We start from the raw sequence: 17376 nt of genomic DNA on the forward strand, positions 1-17376 counted from the left end.
TATATATTAAGGTCAAACCTTAACATTTTTCTTTTTCTTTTATATTATATATATATAATATATAAAATAAATATATATATTTTTTATATATATATATATAAAAGAAAAAGAAAAATGTTAAGGTCAAATTTACATTGAAGCTATCAGAATAAACTAAAATCCAAACATTAGAAACAATGTTTCTGAAGTCACAAACACAGTTTATATTGAATGAAAATGTCATCAATTGTGTTCCCCTCATTTCTCTTTTGTATAATAGATTTTATTTGTCAGCAGAAACATCACAAGCAAATTCACATTTGTAGTGAATAATAATTATTCTGATTCTGAGTAACATGATTACAGCGAACATAATCATGGCTAATATGATTCCTAAAAATGCTTACAGTTGATTTAAAAAAAGAGCATAAAATAGGCTTACTGTTTCGCCAATTTTTCCAATATTTCCTTGATCTCCTACTTCTCCCTGTCAAAAAAGAATATAAAGTTGCAAAAACATATTTCTCAAGCTAGATTATTCATGACAGTTTCACTTATTTTTAATGTAATTATCTAGTCATAAGCTAGAAAAAGACAAAAGAAATTTCAGTTATTTAAAACTTTGTTATAGTTTGGCACATGTTTACCTATATAACAAACCTATACATCCTGCACATGTACCCCAGAACTTAAAATAAAAAATTTTTAAAACTCTGTTACAGTATTTCTATGAAATGTGGCCTATCTTTTAGTTTCATTTAAATAGTAATGTATCAGTCCATTCTCACACTGCCATAAAGAACTACCCAAGACTGGGTAATTTATGAAAAAAAGAGGTTTAATTAACTCACAGTTTCATGTCTTAACATGAAGCATGACGGGGAGGACTTCAGGAAACTTACAATCACAGTGGAAGATAAACGGGAGGCAAGCACAACTTCACGTGTTGGAACAGGAGAGAATGAGAGCAAAGGAGGAAGTGCCACAGAGGTATAAGTCATCAGATCTCCTGACAACTCACTCTCTATCACAAGAATAGCAAAGTGGAAATCTGCCCCTATGAGCCAATCACTTCCCATTGGGCCCCTCACCAATTTGATATGAGATTTGTGGAGGGACATAAATCCATACTATATCAAGTAATAATCTATTTTCTTAAAAAATATTCTCCTATTCATGACTTTTAATCACTTTTACAAATAAAATTTTTAAAAATAAAATATTTACTGAGATGTACTCTATAAAAGGCAGATTGGTAGGCATTGTGAAAGATATGAAGAAGAATAAAATTAAAGCCTTTCCCGCAGGGACGTTCTATTTGCTCAAATAGAAAAGAATACATGCCACAGGTTAGGTGCTAAAGGAGGTCTTAGGAGCATATACCCTGTGAACTCAAGCAGCTAGAGCTGGCATCACTGGAGAAGTAATGCATGTTCACAAACTCTGAAACACAATTTTGTAGTCCATAAAGCTCGGAAAACTCAAAGTTTTTCACAATTCATTTGGTGGCAAACTTGACCTAACTTGGATTGATTTAGCAGTAAAGCTTATTTTATTCTGAATGAGGCTATTTACAGTCTTGATTTATTCCAATTAATCTGAACATACTTATGTTTCACTATAGAATTATTAACGTATCTAATTATGGTATGCTATCCCACACCCTTCTGGCAGTGGTAAATAAAATATATGCAACATATTACTTTTCAAAAATCCAAATATTCATGATTTTAAGTAATGGATTATGAAGCTGTAAGTGGGGCCCTGAAAAATATGTGATACTTACATTGGTAATGAGAAAGGGCCATTCTTATCTCCTGGTGAGGAATGGCATTTGCAAGGGTATAGGTTGATGAAAGGTAAAAGATTAAGTTCAAAGTACCAAACAGAGACTGATTCTAATAGCAATATACATTTTGTGTAGAGAAACAGATTAAATACATTATGTCTAAACTTAATTACTGTCTAAACGTTAATAATTATATTCCAGTTAGATGTTAAGATACTGAACTGTATTGTAGCCAGTGATGACGTGTGGCTATTCAGTATGTGAAATAGGCTGGTCTGAATCTAAATGTGATATAAATATAAAAAATACATCAGATTTCAAAGACTTTCTACAAAACAAGAATATAAAACATCTCAATAATTTTAATATTGATTACATGTTGAAAGGATATAATAGTTTGATATCTTGGGTTAAATAAAATATACTATTAAAATTAATTTTACTTGTTTCTTTTCACTGTTTAATGTGGCTCATATCTGTGGTTCATATTGTATATCTATTGTGGTGATTTTAAGCACTGAAACTTAATATTCATCATGAGTGATAACTGAAATAAACTTTCAAAGTCTACACAAATTTTCTTTTCAGTTTCTGTATGTATTTAGATAAACAGTAAAGAGTGAAGCATTGCAGTATGTTGTAATAACTAATTTTAACAGGCAGCTCATTAGAGAGCTTTTATGGAAAATTTATGGAAGAATTATATATGAATTATTAATTTTCTAGTATTTTTCCCTCCTTACCCATAAATCACCCTTCTTAAATTCCAAAAAAGATGAACCCTTTGTGCTACTTAGTTTTAAGGGAGGTTTGTGTTAACAGTCAAAAAGCAAAAGTTGTTTGCAGAGTACTTGCATTCTTACTTTAGTTTTCAGAGTCTGAAGGTAAGAAGCTACTTGTCTGACAAATGAACGAGAGGGAAGTTACTTCCCCAGGCCTAGGAAGAGAACAGAGATCTAGGGTTCTGTGAAGAGTGTGATCCTTAACTAACTCCCCCAGGGAGTGTCAGGTCCCAGTTAATAGCTACAAGATGTACTGAAACGCAAATTTCAGTGACAGCTAGAGAGCAATGAACATACAGAATTACCTCTGTTTACTAGGCAACACCAAAGCCACCTAGATTTTGGAGTGATTCTAGGGAAAGTATATAAATAAGATTCTGTTTCTTGCTGGCTTTACTGGATAGTACCTCACAGTTGGATTTCCTAGCACTATTTGGCAGTACAGTAAAGGAGACTTGTTAATCCCTGTAAAGGATAAGTGATTAAGCCTCTATTTATAAATACTACTCTCCTATTTTCTGAGGATTTTTGTATGTAACTTGAGGAAGAGTAAGGTATATTCTGCCCCAGGATAATTTCGGCCTCATACATACTGACACATTAAAAAAGTAGTTTAGCTCGCATTTCTTTATCAATCTCAAAAAGTGTTATATAGTTTTTCCTTAGATTCCAGCAACATAAAAACGATGAGTTTAATATAAACAATCTAGTTTTAGGAAACTCAGTAATAATGCTGTGACTATGTCAATTTATAGTTACATTTTAAACTTGCAAAACTTACCAATTCTTATAAGCTAGTTTTTTTCAGGTCTCAATTTTGTACGTAATAAACTATTGTATTACTTTATATTTGTTGGTGTTATAAAAAATTATCCAAGTCCTTGGAATTAAATAATGAGTGAGGTATCTTTTTAATATCATAAAATAATTAAGGTGACCCAGTGATTATCTAGTGAATATACTCAGACTCACTGTGTACTAGTGATTAAAAGATCCAGACTTAGTAAAGGTATATTTACTTGTAGATTTCTACCCAGTATAACTGATTACCCCAGAAGTTATGGTTTATTGCCCTGTATGTAACCCACAAATCTTATCTAACATTTCTTTATTAAATCACATACAGAGATATAGATACATAGATCACATATATAGATATAGATACAGACATAATCACAGATACACAAATTGAGTACCCCAAATCTGAAGATCCAAAATCATAAATGCTCTAAAATCTGAAACTTTTTGAGTACGAGCATGACATTGAAAGGAAATGCTCACTGGAGCATTTTGGATTTCAGATTTTTGGATTTGAGATGCTCCACTGGTAAGCATGTATAATGCAAATGTTCAAAACTCCAAAAAAACTGAAATCTGACACTTCTAGTTCCATGAATTTCAGATAGGGGATACTCAACGTGCATATAAATAGATACAGATATAAAGATAGATTCTCAATTGCTTTTTGTAACAGTTTTAACATCTTACTGGTTCTTTTTAAGTTGATGCATTCATTTCATATTTGCATGCAAGTCATAATTTTATCTTTACAAAAATTATATTTTAAAACTGATAATAAAGTCATTTGCTTTACCTTTAAGCCTTCTGGTCCTGGTTCACCTGCATACCCCTTTTGACCTGGTTTTCCCTAGAAGAGAACAGAATAAAAGAAAAAAAGTGTATATGTTTAGTCACTCTCATTTTTGACAATTTCCTAAGATATATGAAATTTAGACTATTCCTAAAACATTAAACACTTTAAGATTATTTTATAAATGTATTTCAATATACTCATTCGCCATTCATTCTACAAATATCCGACTGTCTACTAAGTGCCATGAACAGTTCTACGTGCTGAGGATCAAGGAATACACTGAGCATACCTGCCCTCATAGAGCTTATATTTTAGTGAGGCTAACAACATCTTATAAAATTAGTAAAATATACGGTATGTTAGGTAGTGGTAACATGAAAGGCAAGAAATTAAGCAGGAAGAGATATATAAACTTTTGTGGGAGTTTTATTGAAAGTGTTCATAAGATTTCAGGAAAGAAGGCCTCACTGAAAAGTTGTTTACAGATTACTTGTATTCTTACTTTAGTTTTCGGAGAGTCTGAAGGTAAGAAGTGACTTGTCTTTGATGACAATGAGAATAAGGGAGACAATAAGAGAGACAGAGAGAGAGAGAGAAGCTATGTGTCCAGGCCTAGGGAGAGAACAGAGATCCTAGAGTTCTGTGAAGAGTGTGACCCATGACCCTTAACCTCGCCTAGGGAGTGCCACTCCCTGGGGCAGTTGACAGTTTGGTGGCATTTGAGTAAAAACCCAAAGAAAGGGACAAGTTGTATGGATATCTGAAGGAGAAGTATTCCAGGCAGAGAAAAAGAGCATTGCACAGGCACTACAGCTGAAATGTGTGTAGTATGTTGGAGGAACCAGGAAAACCTGAAGAATTGAGAGGAGAAGACCACAAAAGTGATGACGTCAAAGAAGGAAATGGGGGATGAGAAGTCAGGTCATGTAGGGCCTTGTAAGTTACAGTTAGGACTGTGACTTTTATCTGAGTGAGACAGGAAACCTTAGACGAGCTTTAAGGAGAAAACTGATAAGATCTAAGTTTTAACAGGATCACTTTGATTCTAGGGTAGAAGTTCAAATAAGAGTCTAGTCCAATAATCCAAGTGAGAGATGATGGGGGTGTGGATCAGGGTGGTAGCAGAGTGGTAAGATTCTGGATATAATATGAAGGTAGAGCTTCTAGGAACTGCTGGTGGGTCATGTGTGAAATGTGGGAGAAAGAGAAGAGTCAAAAATGAATCTCAGGATTTTAATGTAAGACTAACAGCCCAAACAAAATGAGGAAGACTGAAAACAGGGTTGGAGGGTAAATAATAAGCTGAGTTTTGGACATTTTAGTTTGATACGCTTGTTAGACATCTAAGTGGAGAGATCTTGTGATCGTTATACAAGTCCAGAATTTAACAGGTAGAAAGGTCTGACAGGGAGAAATAATATTGGTAATCACCAGTATTTTGAATTGTATTTAAAGCCGTAGGCTGGATAAGCTCATTTAGCTAGTGAACATAGAGAGAAATGAGAAATCTACAAGCCAAGCTTTGGGGTACTCCAAAACTTAGAATTTGAAAACAGAAAAATATGTAATTTGGTGCCAGAAAGTTACGAGGAAAATCATGGAAGTAAAGAAATTGTTTCTAGGAGGAGAGAGTGATCTTGTCAAATTCTGAAGAATATAAGTACTGAGTAATAAGAGGACTTTGAGGATTGAGAAATGACAATTGGATTCAGCAATACAGAAACCACTGATCGTATTTATCAGATCATTTGTATTGTAGTGGTGGGAACAAAAGTGCTTTAAGCAGATAGAGGGAGGAGAAAAACTGAAAGAGTATGTATAGACAATATTTTGAGGAGTTTTACTGAAAAGGTAAAGATAAAAATAGGATAACGCCTGGAAGGAAAGTGAGACCAAAAAAGTTTTTATTTTTAAGCTAGAAGAATAACAGCAGCTTTATATGCTGATAGGAATGATGCCATATAGAGAAAAGAACTGAAATGTAGGAGAGACAGAGAGAATTGCTGGACCAATGATCTTGAGTAGACAAGAGGACAGGGTATGTAGTAAACAAGTGGGAGTTTTCCTCAGCTTCAAAAATGTCCTGTTCATCCACAACAAGAGGAGAGAAAGCAGAGTATAGATAGAAGAAGATGGAGAGATGCAATGGCAGAAAACTGTAAGTTCTCTTCTGGTTACTTCAATTTTCTCAGGGAAGTAGGATGCAAGGCAAAGGCTAAGAATAAGGATGAGAGATAACTGAACAGCGTTTGAAGAAACAAAGTATAAAGTAATAATTTAGAAAAGCAAAAGAATAAATATGTTTGAAGATAGAACTCAGAATGTAATAAAAGGAATAATTATAATTTCTTAAGCAGGATAAGGAATTGGGATCATAAAGGAGGAAAGACAAAATGGAAAAGCAACAGAATCAATGCAATGACATTCCTATCGGGGCCAATAGATTGGATAACAAGAGAGAATGTATTAGAAAGAAAGATGGTGGTTGGAGAATGAGAAGTTTAAAACTGAAAATGAGAGGTTGCTATCACTGGTAATGACAAAGTAAAGGATATGACTTTAGCAGAGAGTAGCTGAAAAGAACAGATGATAAGATCACGGGGGAGAACAAGTCCACAGACAAGGTGGCAGGGGATGGTTTAGGGATGAAACTGGTCCACCTCAGAAGATCACCAGGAACTGGATTCTCATAAAGATTGTGCAACCCAGATCCCTTGCATGCACAGTTTACAATAGGGTTCGAGCTCCTATGAGAATCAAATGCTGCTGCTCATCTGACAGCAGGTGAAGCTCAGGCGGTTTGATGGTTAATACTGAGTGTCAACTTGATTGAAGGATAAAAAGTATTGATCCTGGGTGTGTCTGTGAGGATGCTGCCAAAAGAGAACAACATTTGAATCAGTGGGTTGGGGGAGGCAGATTCATCCTTAATCTGGTGGGCACAATCTAGTTAGCTGCCAGCAAATAAAAAGCAGGCAGAAATCTTTGAAAAGGAGAGATTTCCTTAGCCTCCCAACCTCTATCTTTCTCCCATGCTGGATGTTTCTCTGTCCTTGAACATTGGACTACAAGTTCTTTAGTCTTGGGACTTGGACTGGCTCTCCTTGCTCCTTAGCTTGCAGACAGCCTATTGCGGAACCTTGTGATTATGTAAGTTAATACTTAATAAACTCCCCTTTATATATATCCTATTAGTTCTGCCCCTCTAGAGAACCTTGACTAATACCGGCGGTAATGTCTGCTCCCAGTCCATGGCCTGAGGGTTAGGCATCCCTGCTATATTGGGTTTTATTACTGTTGTCAATTAAGAAATATTCTTATAATTTTTCTTCTTAAAATAAAGTGAGGCCGGGCGCGGTGGCTCAAGCCTGTAATCCCAGCACTTTGGGAGGCCGAGGCGGGTAGATCACGAGGTCATGAGATCGAGACCATCCTGGTCAACATGGTGAAACCCTGTCTCTACTAAAAACACAAAACATTAGCTGGGCATGGTGGCTCGTGTCTGTAATCCCTGCTACTCAGGAGGCTGAGGCAGGAGAATTGCCTGAGCCCAGGAGGCGGAGGTTGCGATGAGCCGAGATCGCGCCATTGCACTCCAGCCTGGGTAACAAGAGTGAAACTCCGTCTCAAAAAAAAAAAAAAAAAAAAAAAAATCCGTCTCAAAAAAAAAAAAAAAAAAAAAAAAAAGTGAAACAGGACAACCCTTTGGCTCACATTCTGTTTTTACTACACATAAAAGTTATAGCCACTTACAATTGTATTTTGGACTTCTAGTAAAAACATTCTAATTTTTGCTTTTGCCTGCTTGAAATTATTGAATCATTTTCTACCAAGCAAAACACAAAGAACTGAAAACCATCCTATTATTATTAAATATCAATTGTTCCCTAATTAATTTAGATATATAGAACAAGAAATATAGTTAGGAGCCTGAATTATTAGATATTTCTATGATATTTATAAAATCATTTCTTTTTTTTGAGACGGAGTTTCACTCTTGTTACCCAGGCTGGAGTGCAATGGTGCGATCTCGGCTCACCACAGACTCCGCCTCCTGGGTTCAGGCAATTCTCCTGCCTCAGCCTCCTGAGTAGCTGGGATTACAGGCACGTGCCACCATGCCCAGGTGATTTTTTGTATTTTTAGTAGAGATGAGGTTTCACCATGTTGACCAGGATGGTCTCGATCTCTTGACTTTGTGATCCACCCGCCTCGGCCTCCCAAAGTGCTGGGATGACAGGCATGAGCCACCGTGTCCGGCCCTTCATTTCTCTTTTTTATTTCCACTGGCTAGTAAGAGCCTTAGCGAGACATTCCTTTTATCTTTAATGATAATCTTTCAAACACTGTGTAGTATATTAAATAGAGTTATACATATTTATAGTATGGAAAGAATCTCACTGGAATCTGGTATCAGCATATTTTCAATCTCTTTGAAATCAAGCAATTCAGAGTATCAGTAATAGTGTCATAACTTCTTGTCCTACTTAAATTCTATCATAGTATATTGATTTTGAGAGTGTTATACTTGAGCATGTAATATTAAAACCTATTTTAACACCTAAAAATGGAAACAATATCTTGCAGAGTTGTTTTCAGGATTAAAGATGATTCATATATTTACAGCAATATTAGACCCCAAAATGATATTCAATTAATAGCAAAAACAATAATAATTAACATTAAGACTGAGTAGACCAGAGGTGAATATGGTTCTCCTGTTTTCCAAGGAAGTATATTTTAAATAAGACCAATTTTATTGGGCTCAAAAAACAGTTTTTCTGTCATATAATTCTCCTCACAAAAAATAAAATGAAAACTCTTTTTTTCCCAAGGGATAGTAGCAATATATGTGCTAGTAAGGTAAAGATGTGAAAGAAATAATTACAGTCTTTTTCAATGTAAAAGCATTTTAAGAACCAGTACTTTTGCCACATGTAGTGGCTCACGCCTGTAATCCCAGCACTTTGGGAGGCTGAGGTGGATGGATCACCTGAGGTCAGGAGTTCAAGACCAGCCTAGCCAACATGGTGAAACCCCATCTCTACTAAAAATACAAAAATTAATTGGGTGTGGTAGTGCATGCCTGTAATCCCAGCTACTTGGGAGGCTGAGAGAGGAGAATCAGTTGAACCTGGGAGGCGGATGTTGCAATGAGACGAGATTGGTGCCACTGCACTCTAGCCTGGAAGACAGAGCGAGACTCTGTCTCAAAAAGAAAAGAACAGCATTTAAAAGCATTTTAAGAACCAGTACTTTTGCCGCATGTAGTGGCTCACGCCTGTAATCCCAGCACTTTGGGAGGCTGAGGTGGATGGATCACCTGAGGTCAGGAGTTCAAGACCAGCCTAGCCAACATGGTGAAACCCCATCTCTACTAAAAATACAAAAATTAATTGGGTGTGGTAGTGCATGCCTGTAATCCCAGCTACTTGGGAGGCTGAGAGAGGAGAATCAGTTGAACCTGGGAGGCGGATGTTGCAATGAGACGAGATTGGTGCCACTGCACTCTAGCCTGGAAGACAGAGCGAGACTCTGTCTCAAAAAGAAAAGAACAGTATTTTATGCTGTTGTCAAGAAAAGAAATGAGATGTATTTCTTGTGAGTCTAATGCCTCTTAAATGTAACACATATGCCTTAATTATTTCATAAGGTAAACTTTAGTCACGCATACCAAAAATGTTTAAATAATTCATTTCTAGAACTTGAAAACAAATAGTTCATATATCACTCATGGTATTATCTGATGAAAAAATTGGCAGAAAATGCATCTTATTAGCCTTTCATAATTTTACTAATACATTTAGAAAATAGAAAATCTCAGAATATTACTAAAATGGCTAAAGTATTTACCTTACTATTACATTTTGAGAAATTTATAAATAATTTGCACAAATTACTAAGTGCATGGACCACTGAAATAACAAGTAATTATGTAGTAGCCATAACTTCATTCGAAATATCTTTGAGACTTCCAATCATTAGCCTATTTTATTTTGGGGATTTTATAACTACAGTTTGCTTTCTTTTTTGTTCTTCACCATAATGTAAAATGTTATGACGTTAAAAACATTTATAGAACAGCTGTTTTCAAGAAAAACAATTGTGGAAAATTATTTATATGATACCTACTCTTGGCCCCAGTTCCCCAAAGGGTCCAATTGGTCCTTCTTCTCCCTTAAAAAAAAAACATATCATGGCCTAAAATGAGTATTAAAAATGTAAACTCTTATTTTCTCTATTTATTCTAAAATGTGAAGCTCGTTCTGAGATGTGATGAAAATAATGTTGTTATTTTCTTGTACTTTGAATTCTATCACCCCAGAACACTTTAGTTTTTTTGTGTGAACCTGGTGCATTCTTGTAAGGACCAAAAACTATATGAGTAGATAGAGACTGAAGATGAACATAGAAAAAATGTATTCATAATTCTCTAAGAGAATAAAAAAGCAGTGTTTTTATTCCATTTACAGACATATTCACTAAATATACTGATTTACCATTAAAAAAATAGTTTTTTTTTTTTCTGAACAATACAAATAGATCTCCCTTGAATTACATAATATATATTATTTGTTTGGTAAACATTTTGTTCAATTCACAAATAAATTAAAATACAATTTATTTTAATTTATTTGTGAATTGAGCAAAAATATAAAGTAGTCACAAATAGTAAATATAAATTCTAATACATATGAGTGAGATTCTGGGTTCAGGTTCTTCAGACATTCCACTGGAGACTACTGACATAAATCATTCAATGAATTCAGAACACTGGAAAATGATTCTAAATTCTATTCCATAACTGGCAAAATTAAGTATTAATTTGAAGGCTGGGTGCAGTGGCTCATGCCTGCTATCCCAGAACTCTGGGATGCTTAGATGGGAGTATTGCTTGAGGCCAGAATTTTGACCAGCCTGGGTTGAAAGACCATGTCTTTACAAAAAATACAAAAACAGCCAGGCACGGTGGTGTACCTGTAATCTCAGCTACTGGGAGGCTGAGGTAGGAGGATTGCTGGAGCCCAGGAGGTCGAGGCTACAGTGAGCCAAGATAGCACCACTGCACTCTATCCTGGGCAAGTGAGCAAGACTCTGTCTAAATAAATAAATAAATAAATAAAAGAAAATAAAATGGTAACTGGAAATCTGATGGTGTTTAAGCAAAAACTAAAGTCCTACAATAAATAAAAAGCGAAAATTTGAACTAAAAACCTTGCTGACTGGATATTCACTTCTTCCATACCTGAGTTCCTTTGAGGCCAGGAGGTCCAGGAGGCCCTCTATTTCCAAGGAGTCCCTATAAAAGCAATATAAATGCACACAAGAGAAATTTCAGATCAACTGACATTTTGACCAATCAGCATTAATGTGGAAATGGACAATACTTTTGGAAACCATTCATTTCTCATTGAGAGGTTATCAAAATGGGTGGCAAGATAGACAAGCAGAAAACTACAGGGCATCTAAAAACATAGGATAAACTTATTTTTAAATGGTATGTTAATATTCAAATAATCTGCTCAGTCTTTTATTCTTCAACCTCCAGACACCTTTTCAGAAAAAGTAATTCTAAAATTAAAGCAATGGGTCCAATTATTAAACTGATAATAGTACAATAAACATATAATACAATATTCACAAAGTCTGAAAACAGATGGAGGAAACAAATAGTGTTTTAATAACTATTAAGAGATCTGTGGAGTCTGGGTCTCGTTATTTGTTAGTTGAAGAATGCATTAGTTCTTCATTACTCATTAGTTGAAGAATATTCCTTAACTTATTTCCCTTTTTGATACAAGATGATAAAAAGAGAAGGAGAATTTGCAGAAGAAAGTGAGTGTGAATTTGACTAGGAATTTCAAGACTAAGAAAGTATTTTGTTAAGCAAAATACATGTAGTTAAAAATCAATTGCTCTCCGAATGAAAATGTTTTAACTATTTTAAAAGTCCTAAATCAGAAAACACCACACGACATCTCTTCAACATGGCAGCATTTCTTCCTAAGTTCTGTTCTCCTAAGCATACAAGATGCTGGCAAAGTTCTAAATCTCTTTTTAGAATTATAGTTTGAATGATTGCTTTTAGTTGTTTTATAACCATTAAACAGTTTTATCTCATTTTTAACAGTACTTACATAATTTTTAAATAACTATACCAAAGAGCAAATCTACTCAGGTGACTTTGATCATGTTTTGAAATGCAGCAGAGTGATAAACTACTGGGGAATCTTTCCTTTGAAGAGGGAGACGCAGGCATCTCAGGTCAACTTCTCCTTTTCATTCCTAAGACTGTAAACCGAAACCTTTTCATATGTAATTCCTGAGACTGTAAACTGAGACCCTTTTCATATGTTAAGTTATAAACCTAAGATTCTTCCATGTGTAACATCTAAAGTATAAGCCTATATAAAGGCAGAACCTTCCTTTGTTAGGGGAGTTGGGTTTCGGACAGATTATCACCCAAGGCTCCTGGTCAAATAAACCCTCTTTCCTCCTGTATTCGGTGTCTGAGAGATCTGTCTCCTGTGGCCGCTCCTGCTACACCTTCATGTTACATTTCGCTCTGTACTTTCTATACTTTAATACAATAAAAAAAATGAACAACTCTCAGTCAGTTTAAAAGTCTATAATATACTATTCCAAGCTTGTTACATAAACAGCACCATTGAAGAAACTGTATTACTTTAGGCAATAACCTAACTTTTTAATGTAGCTTTCTGCACTAAAAGTAAGATGTGAATTAGATTACAGAAATGGACACATGGTGTCTTATGCCAGTCCAACATACATTAACCCTTTTTCAGGCAAAAGTACCCTCATTTTCCTTAAGGAAAAATTCTCTTTACCCTTAGTTCATGTTGTATGAGGGGAGGTAACTCCACCTCTGACTGTAACTGTGAACATGTGACAGGCTCTAAGTCAGTCAATATATTGTATACCTCCAGAAAAAATGACTGATCCAGGAATGAGTAAGGGACCCAGCTCAGCCTAACTGAAGCACATTTTGAACTTCAGGGGCACTGCTGGGAATAGCATTAAGAATGAGGTAAAACTGAAGAGTGAGAAACCATCCAGGCAACAGCTTGAGAATGAAATCAATAAATTAACAAATGGAGAAAGTTGGGAGTGACTGGGCTCTTCTGATATTGTTTAGTGTCCTGAATTCAGCTGTAATTGAATCTCCTAACTTTTCACATATTTATTTAAGCCTGTTTAAGCCAGGTTTCCACCACTTACAACTGAAATAATCCTGATTGATACAATGATTTCGAACTGCCTTCAATATCTGAAACTGCTCTTTTAGAATTCAAAGTGAAAGATTTTAAGTGTCTACACTGGCTAGAGGTACAGAATTTGAATGTTGCGATATTTGAATTCTACCACCTGTCAGCTAGTGTTTAATCACTTAATTCATCTGTTTGTTCATTTTTCATCTGACGTTTTATTAATTTCTACTATGTATAAGGCTCAATTAACAGCACAATATTAAGCCCTAAATATGCAATTATAAGTAAGACAGAGTCCTTGTTTCCAATGAATTCATAATTTATTATGGGAGATGACCCTTTAAAATAAAAATTATTACATTAAGAGTTGTAATAGATGTAGAGGTATGTGCAAAGCATAAATAAGAATTTAGAAAAAGCAGTAAAATCCTTTCTGGGAGGATTAGAATATTTTTAATATGTGAAAATATTTTTTTATTGAGTTATGATAGGCTAATAAAAATTTGTAGATAAAAATAAGCATACAACAAAAAATTATAAACAACTCCTGGGGCTCAAAAGCCTCTAAGAACATATAATATTAAGATTAGAATGTACATGTGAGAAACAGGCTCAGCTCCATATCCAGAGTATATCCCACAGAGGGCTGATTGGTTAAAGAGAATGAGGTCCCCCTAACTTTCTCACTGAAGCTATTTACTCAGGGGATGGAACCACTTATCCAGAACCAGAAATAATCCTTTAAGTGAAACAGGCAAACCTAGGCTACATTTTCTCTCTTCTTTCAAAACCAAATTATAATCTTAAGGAAAAAATAAAAGCTGAGTTAAGAGACAAAAAATCTAGTTATTTGCCATTTACAAGAAACACACCTAAAACATAAAATATGTAAGGCATTTACCAGCCCAAAAGAGGTGATATAATTACATTATTATTAGATCTAGTAGACTTTAAGGTAAACTACATTATCTAAGTGTGTAACTAAATAATGATTAAAGGCTATAGTCATAAAGAAGAAATAAAAACCATCAATTTTTATGCATCTAATAACATAAATTCCAAGTATAAAAAGTGAAAATTGATGAATATGAAAATAGAGATGGGCAAATCCACTATTAGAAAGGGGAATTTTTAAGACATTTTTCTCCATAAGTCAAGCAGATAAAGACCACAAGAATAGAGAAAACTTAAACACTTATATTAAAAAGCTTGATCTTATAGCCATCTATAGAATACTGAATCCCCAAATGGGAATTTACATAGTCTCCGGGCACACCTGGAGCATTTGTGCAAACCAACCACAAGAAAGGCCATAAGTGTTTATCAGTAGTAGTATCAATCAAAAAATTATAGTATAGCTATATACTGGGTTATACTATACAATGTAAATTAAAAATGAACCTATAATTATATGTATCAACCTGGATTAAGATGAAAAGACAAAACTGAATGGAAGAAGAAAGTCACTAAATAATATGTATAGTAGAATTCCATTTACATGAATTTCCAAAACACGCAAAACACCAGATATTTTAGGAATATATACAGATGATAAAAGAATGGCAAAAACAAGAGAATGGTTACCTCTAAATACAGGGAGAAAGGAGGTAGACACAATTAGAGAGGGATACACAAGGGGCTTCCAATGTTCTGTTTAATATCCTTAATAGAGTTTTTTTTTTTTTTTTTTGAGACGGAGTTTCACTCATGTTACCCAGGCTGGAGTGCTATGGTGCGATCTCGGCTCACCGCAACCTCCGCCTCCTGGGTTCAGGCAATTCTCCTGCCTCAGCCTCCTGAGTAGCTGGGATTACAGGCATGCACCACCATGCCCAGCTAATTTTTTGTATTTTTAGTAGAGACGGTGTTTCACCATGTTTGCCAGGATGGTCTCGATTTCTTGACCTCGTGATCCACCCGCCTTGGCCTCCCAAAGTGCTGGGATTACAGGCTTGAGCCACCGCGCCCGGCCGACAATAGAGGTTTTTTTTAATCATCACTGTTTAAGCTGTGCACATATGTTTCATATTTATCATACATTAAACACAAATTTTAAAAAAGTTAAAATGTGCAGAACTGGAAATTGAATGTGGATTTGAATTCCAGTTCTGCAGTTTACTAGAGATGTAAGCTATTTCTTAATCTATAGAATCACATTACCATCAGCATCATAAGTTTGCTGTAGGAATAAATAAAATGATACCTAGAATGTAACAGGGACTTAATAAATACCAGTTTCCTTTCTCCATTTATATAAGACATTAATTAGTAGACATTTCTCAAAGGGAGACATACAAATGGCCAATAAATACATGAAAAAATGTTAAACATCACCAGTTATCAGGGAAATGCAAATCAAAGCCAGAATGCGATATCATCTCATCCCAGTTAGAAAGATATTAAAAAGACAGAAAAGAACAAATGCTGGTGAGGATGCAGAGAAAGGGTGATGCCTGTATTTACTGGTGGGAATGTAAATCAATATAGCTAATATGAAAAAAGTATGGAGTTTCCTCAAAAAAGTAAAAATAGAACTACCATATAATTTAGCAATCCCACTGCTGAGTATATATCCAAAAGAAAAAATATCCGTATATCAAAGAGATAATCTGCATTCTCATGTTTATTGAAGCACTACTCACAATAGCCAAGATACAGAATCAACCTAAGTACCCAACAACAGATGACTGGGTAAAGAAAATGTTGCGTATTATACACAATGTAATATTATTCCACCATAAAGAGGATGAAATTCTATATTTGCCACAACAGGGACAGAATGGGAGGATATTATATTAAGTGAAATAAGCCAGATGCAGAAAGACAAACATTGTATATCCCAACTCATATGTGGAAGCTAGAAAATAATCCATCTCACGGAAGTAAGAGAATAAATTGAATGGCGGTTAGCAGAGGCTGGGAATGGTAGTAGGGAAGGGGCTTCCACTTGGACAGACAGAATAGCGTGTGGAGACCCACACAATGGACTTTTGCTCCAAGAACCCCTACAACAAAGTACCAGGAAAACTTAAGGATTTCACAGATCCTTTGAAAGAAATGGCATGATGCTGCAAATTCTGTAAGACAGGCAAGAAACTGTGAGTTCCCAAAGTGTATATGGGGAAACACCTGCCTCCAGACACATATCTTCACTGGAGACCCTGAAAATCCAGATTACAGGAGAAGGATTTAAGCTTACCTAGAGCTAAACCTGATTTAGCATAAAAGATAAAAGTAGAAGTAGCAGCAGGAAGAGTGTTGTAGGCACTCCCATTCTCCAGCTCAAGCCAGGGAAGCCATCTCTGACTATATCTCACTAGGGCCCTCAGGGAAGGCAGCCAGCAGAATCTGGGAGGAGTCACAGGTTGAAAATAGATTCCAACCAAACTTTGTAATAATTTTGATGGCATGCAAACTCTCTTGAGCAGAATCTGAGGGTGAACAGGAACTGTTGCAGAGAGTAGCACAAGAGCCATGGCCAAGAGTGTAGGAAGGCAGGGAGGGGCGAGGCCTGAAAGCCTTGCTTGCTTTCTCAGCAGGGAAGCTTACAGCCTGGGCAAGGTCTGAATGCTGAGCACAGGGTACCAGGAGACAAACTCAGTGGTGTTAGCAGGACACATTGTCAGGAGCAAAACCAGCCTCCTTAACTGCATGGGAGCTGGGTAAGGCCTAATGCTACCAGCTTTCTCCTACTTCCCTGATGACAGAGGCTATTATGGAACAAAACACCCTATGGAACATAATCCCACTGCCCCAAGAACTACCCCCCTCAACCAGTGGGGCAAGCCCTGCCCAAAGACAGTCTGAGCTCAGATCACCCTAACCTGCTCCCACCTGATGGTACTTCTCTACCCACCCTAGTAGCCAAACACAAAAGACATAAACTCGTGGGGGCTTTGTAGCCTTGCCCATCACCTGAGAAATCCAAATACCTATTCTGGCCAACTTAGGGCAAGCTTATATCCCCTTCTGCTACCGCAGCTGGTGCTCTCTTGAAAGCTC

General features: G+C 35.8%; 1 protein-coding gene across 5 annotated transcripts in view; it reads right to left on the reverse strand.

The window, feature by feature from the left end:
* COL24A1 (collagen type XXIV alpha 1 chain) overlaps positions 1 to 17376 on the reverse strand; it is a 376867-nt gene that overhangs the window by 178882 nt on the left and 180609 nt on the right. For all 5 annotated transcript variants that reach the window (XR_005195651.1, XM_017499851.2, XM_037728289.1 and 2 more), the window contains 4 exons: positions 11391 to 11444; positions 10277 to 10321; positions 4145 to 4198; positions 422 to 466 (listed from right to left, as the gene is read on the reverse strand). Coding sequence is in view for 4 of the 5 variants with exons in the window: in XM_017499851.2 (XP_017355340.1) it covers positions 422 to 466; positions 4145 to 4198; positions 10277 to 10321; positions 11391 to 11444 (198 nt within the window). In the remaining variant the exon portion in view is untranslated. The remainder of the gene's footprint in view (positions 1 to 421; positions 467 to 4144; positions 4199 to 10276; positions 10322 to 11390; positions 11445 to 17376) is intronic.

The sequence above is a fragment of the Cebus imitator genome, unplaced genomic scaffold (genome assembly GCF_001604975.1).
Source record: "Cebus imitator isolate Cc_AM_T3 unplaced genomic scaffold, Cebus_imitator-1.0 Scaffold261, whole genome shotgun sequence".
In the NCBI taxonomy this organism is placed as follows: Eukaryota; Metazoa; Chordata; class Mammalia; order Primates; family Cebidae; genus Cebus; species Cebus imitator.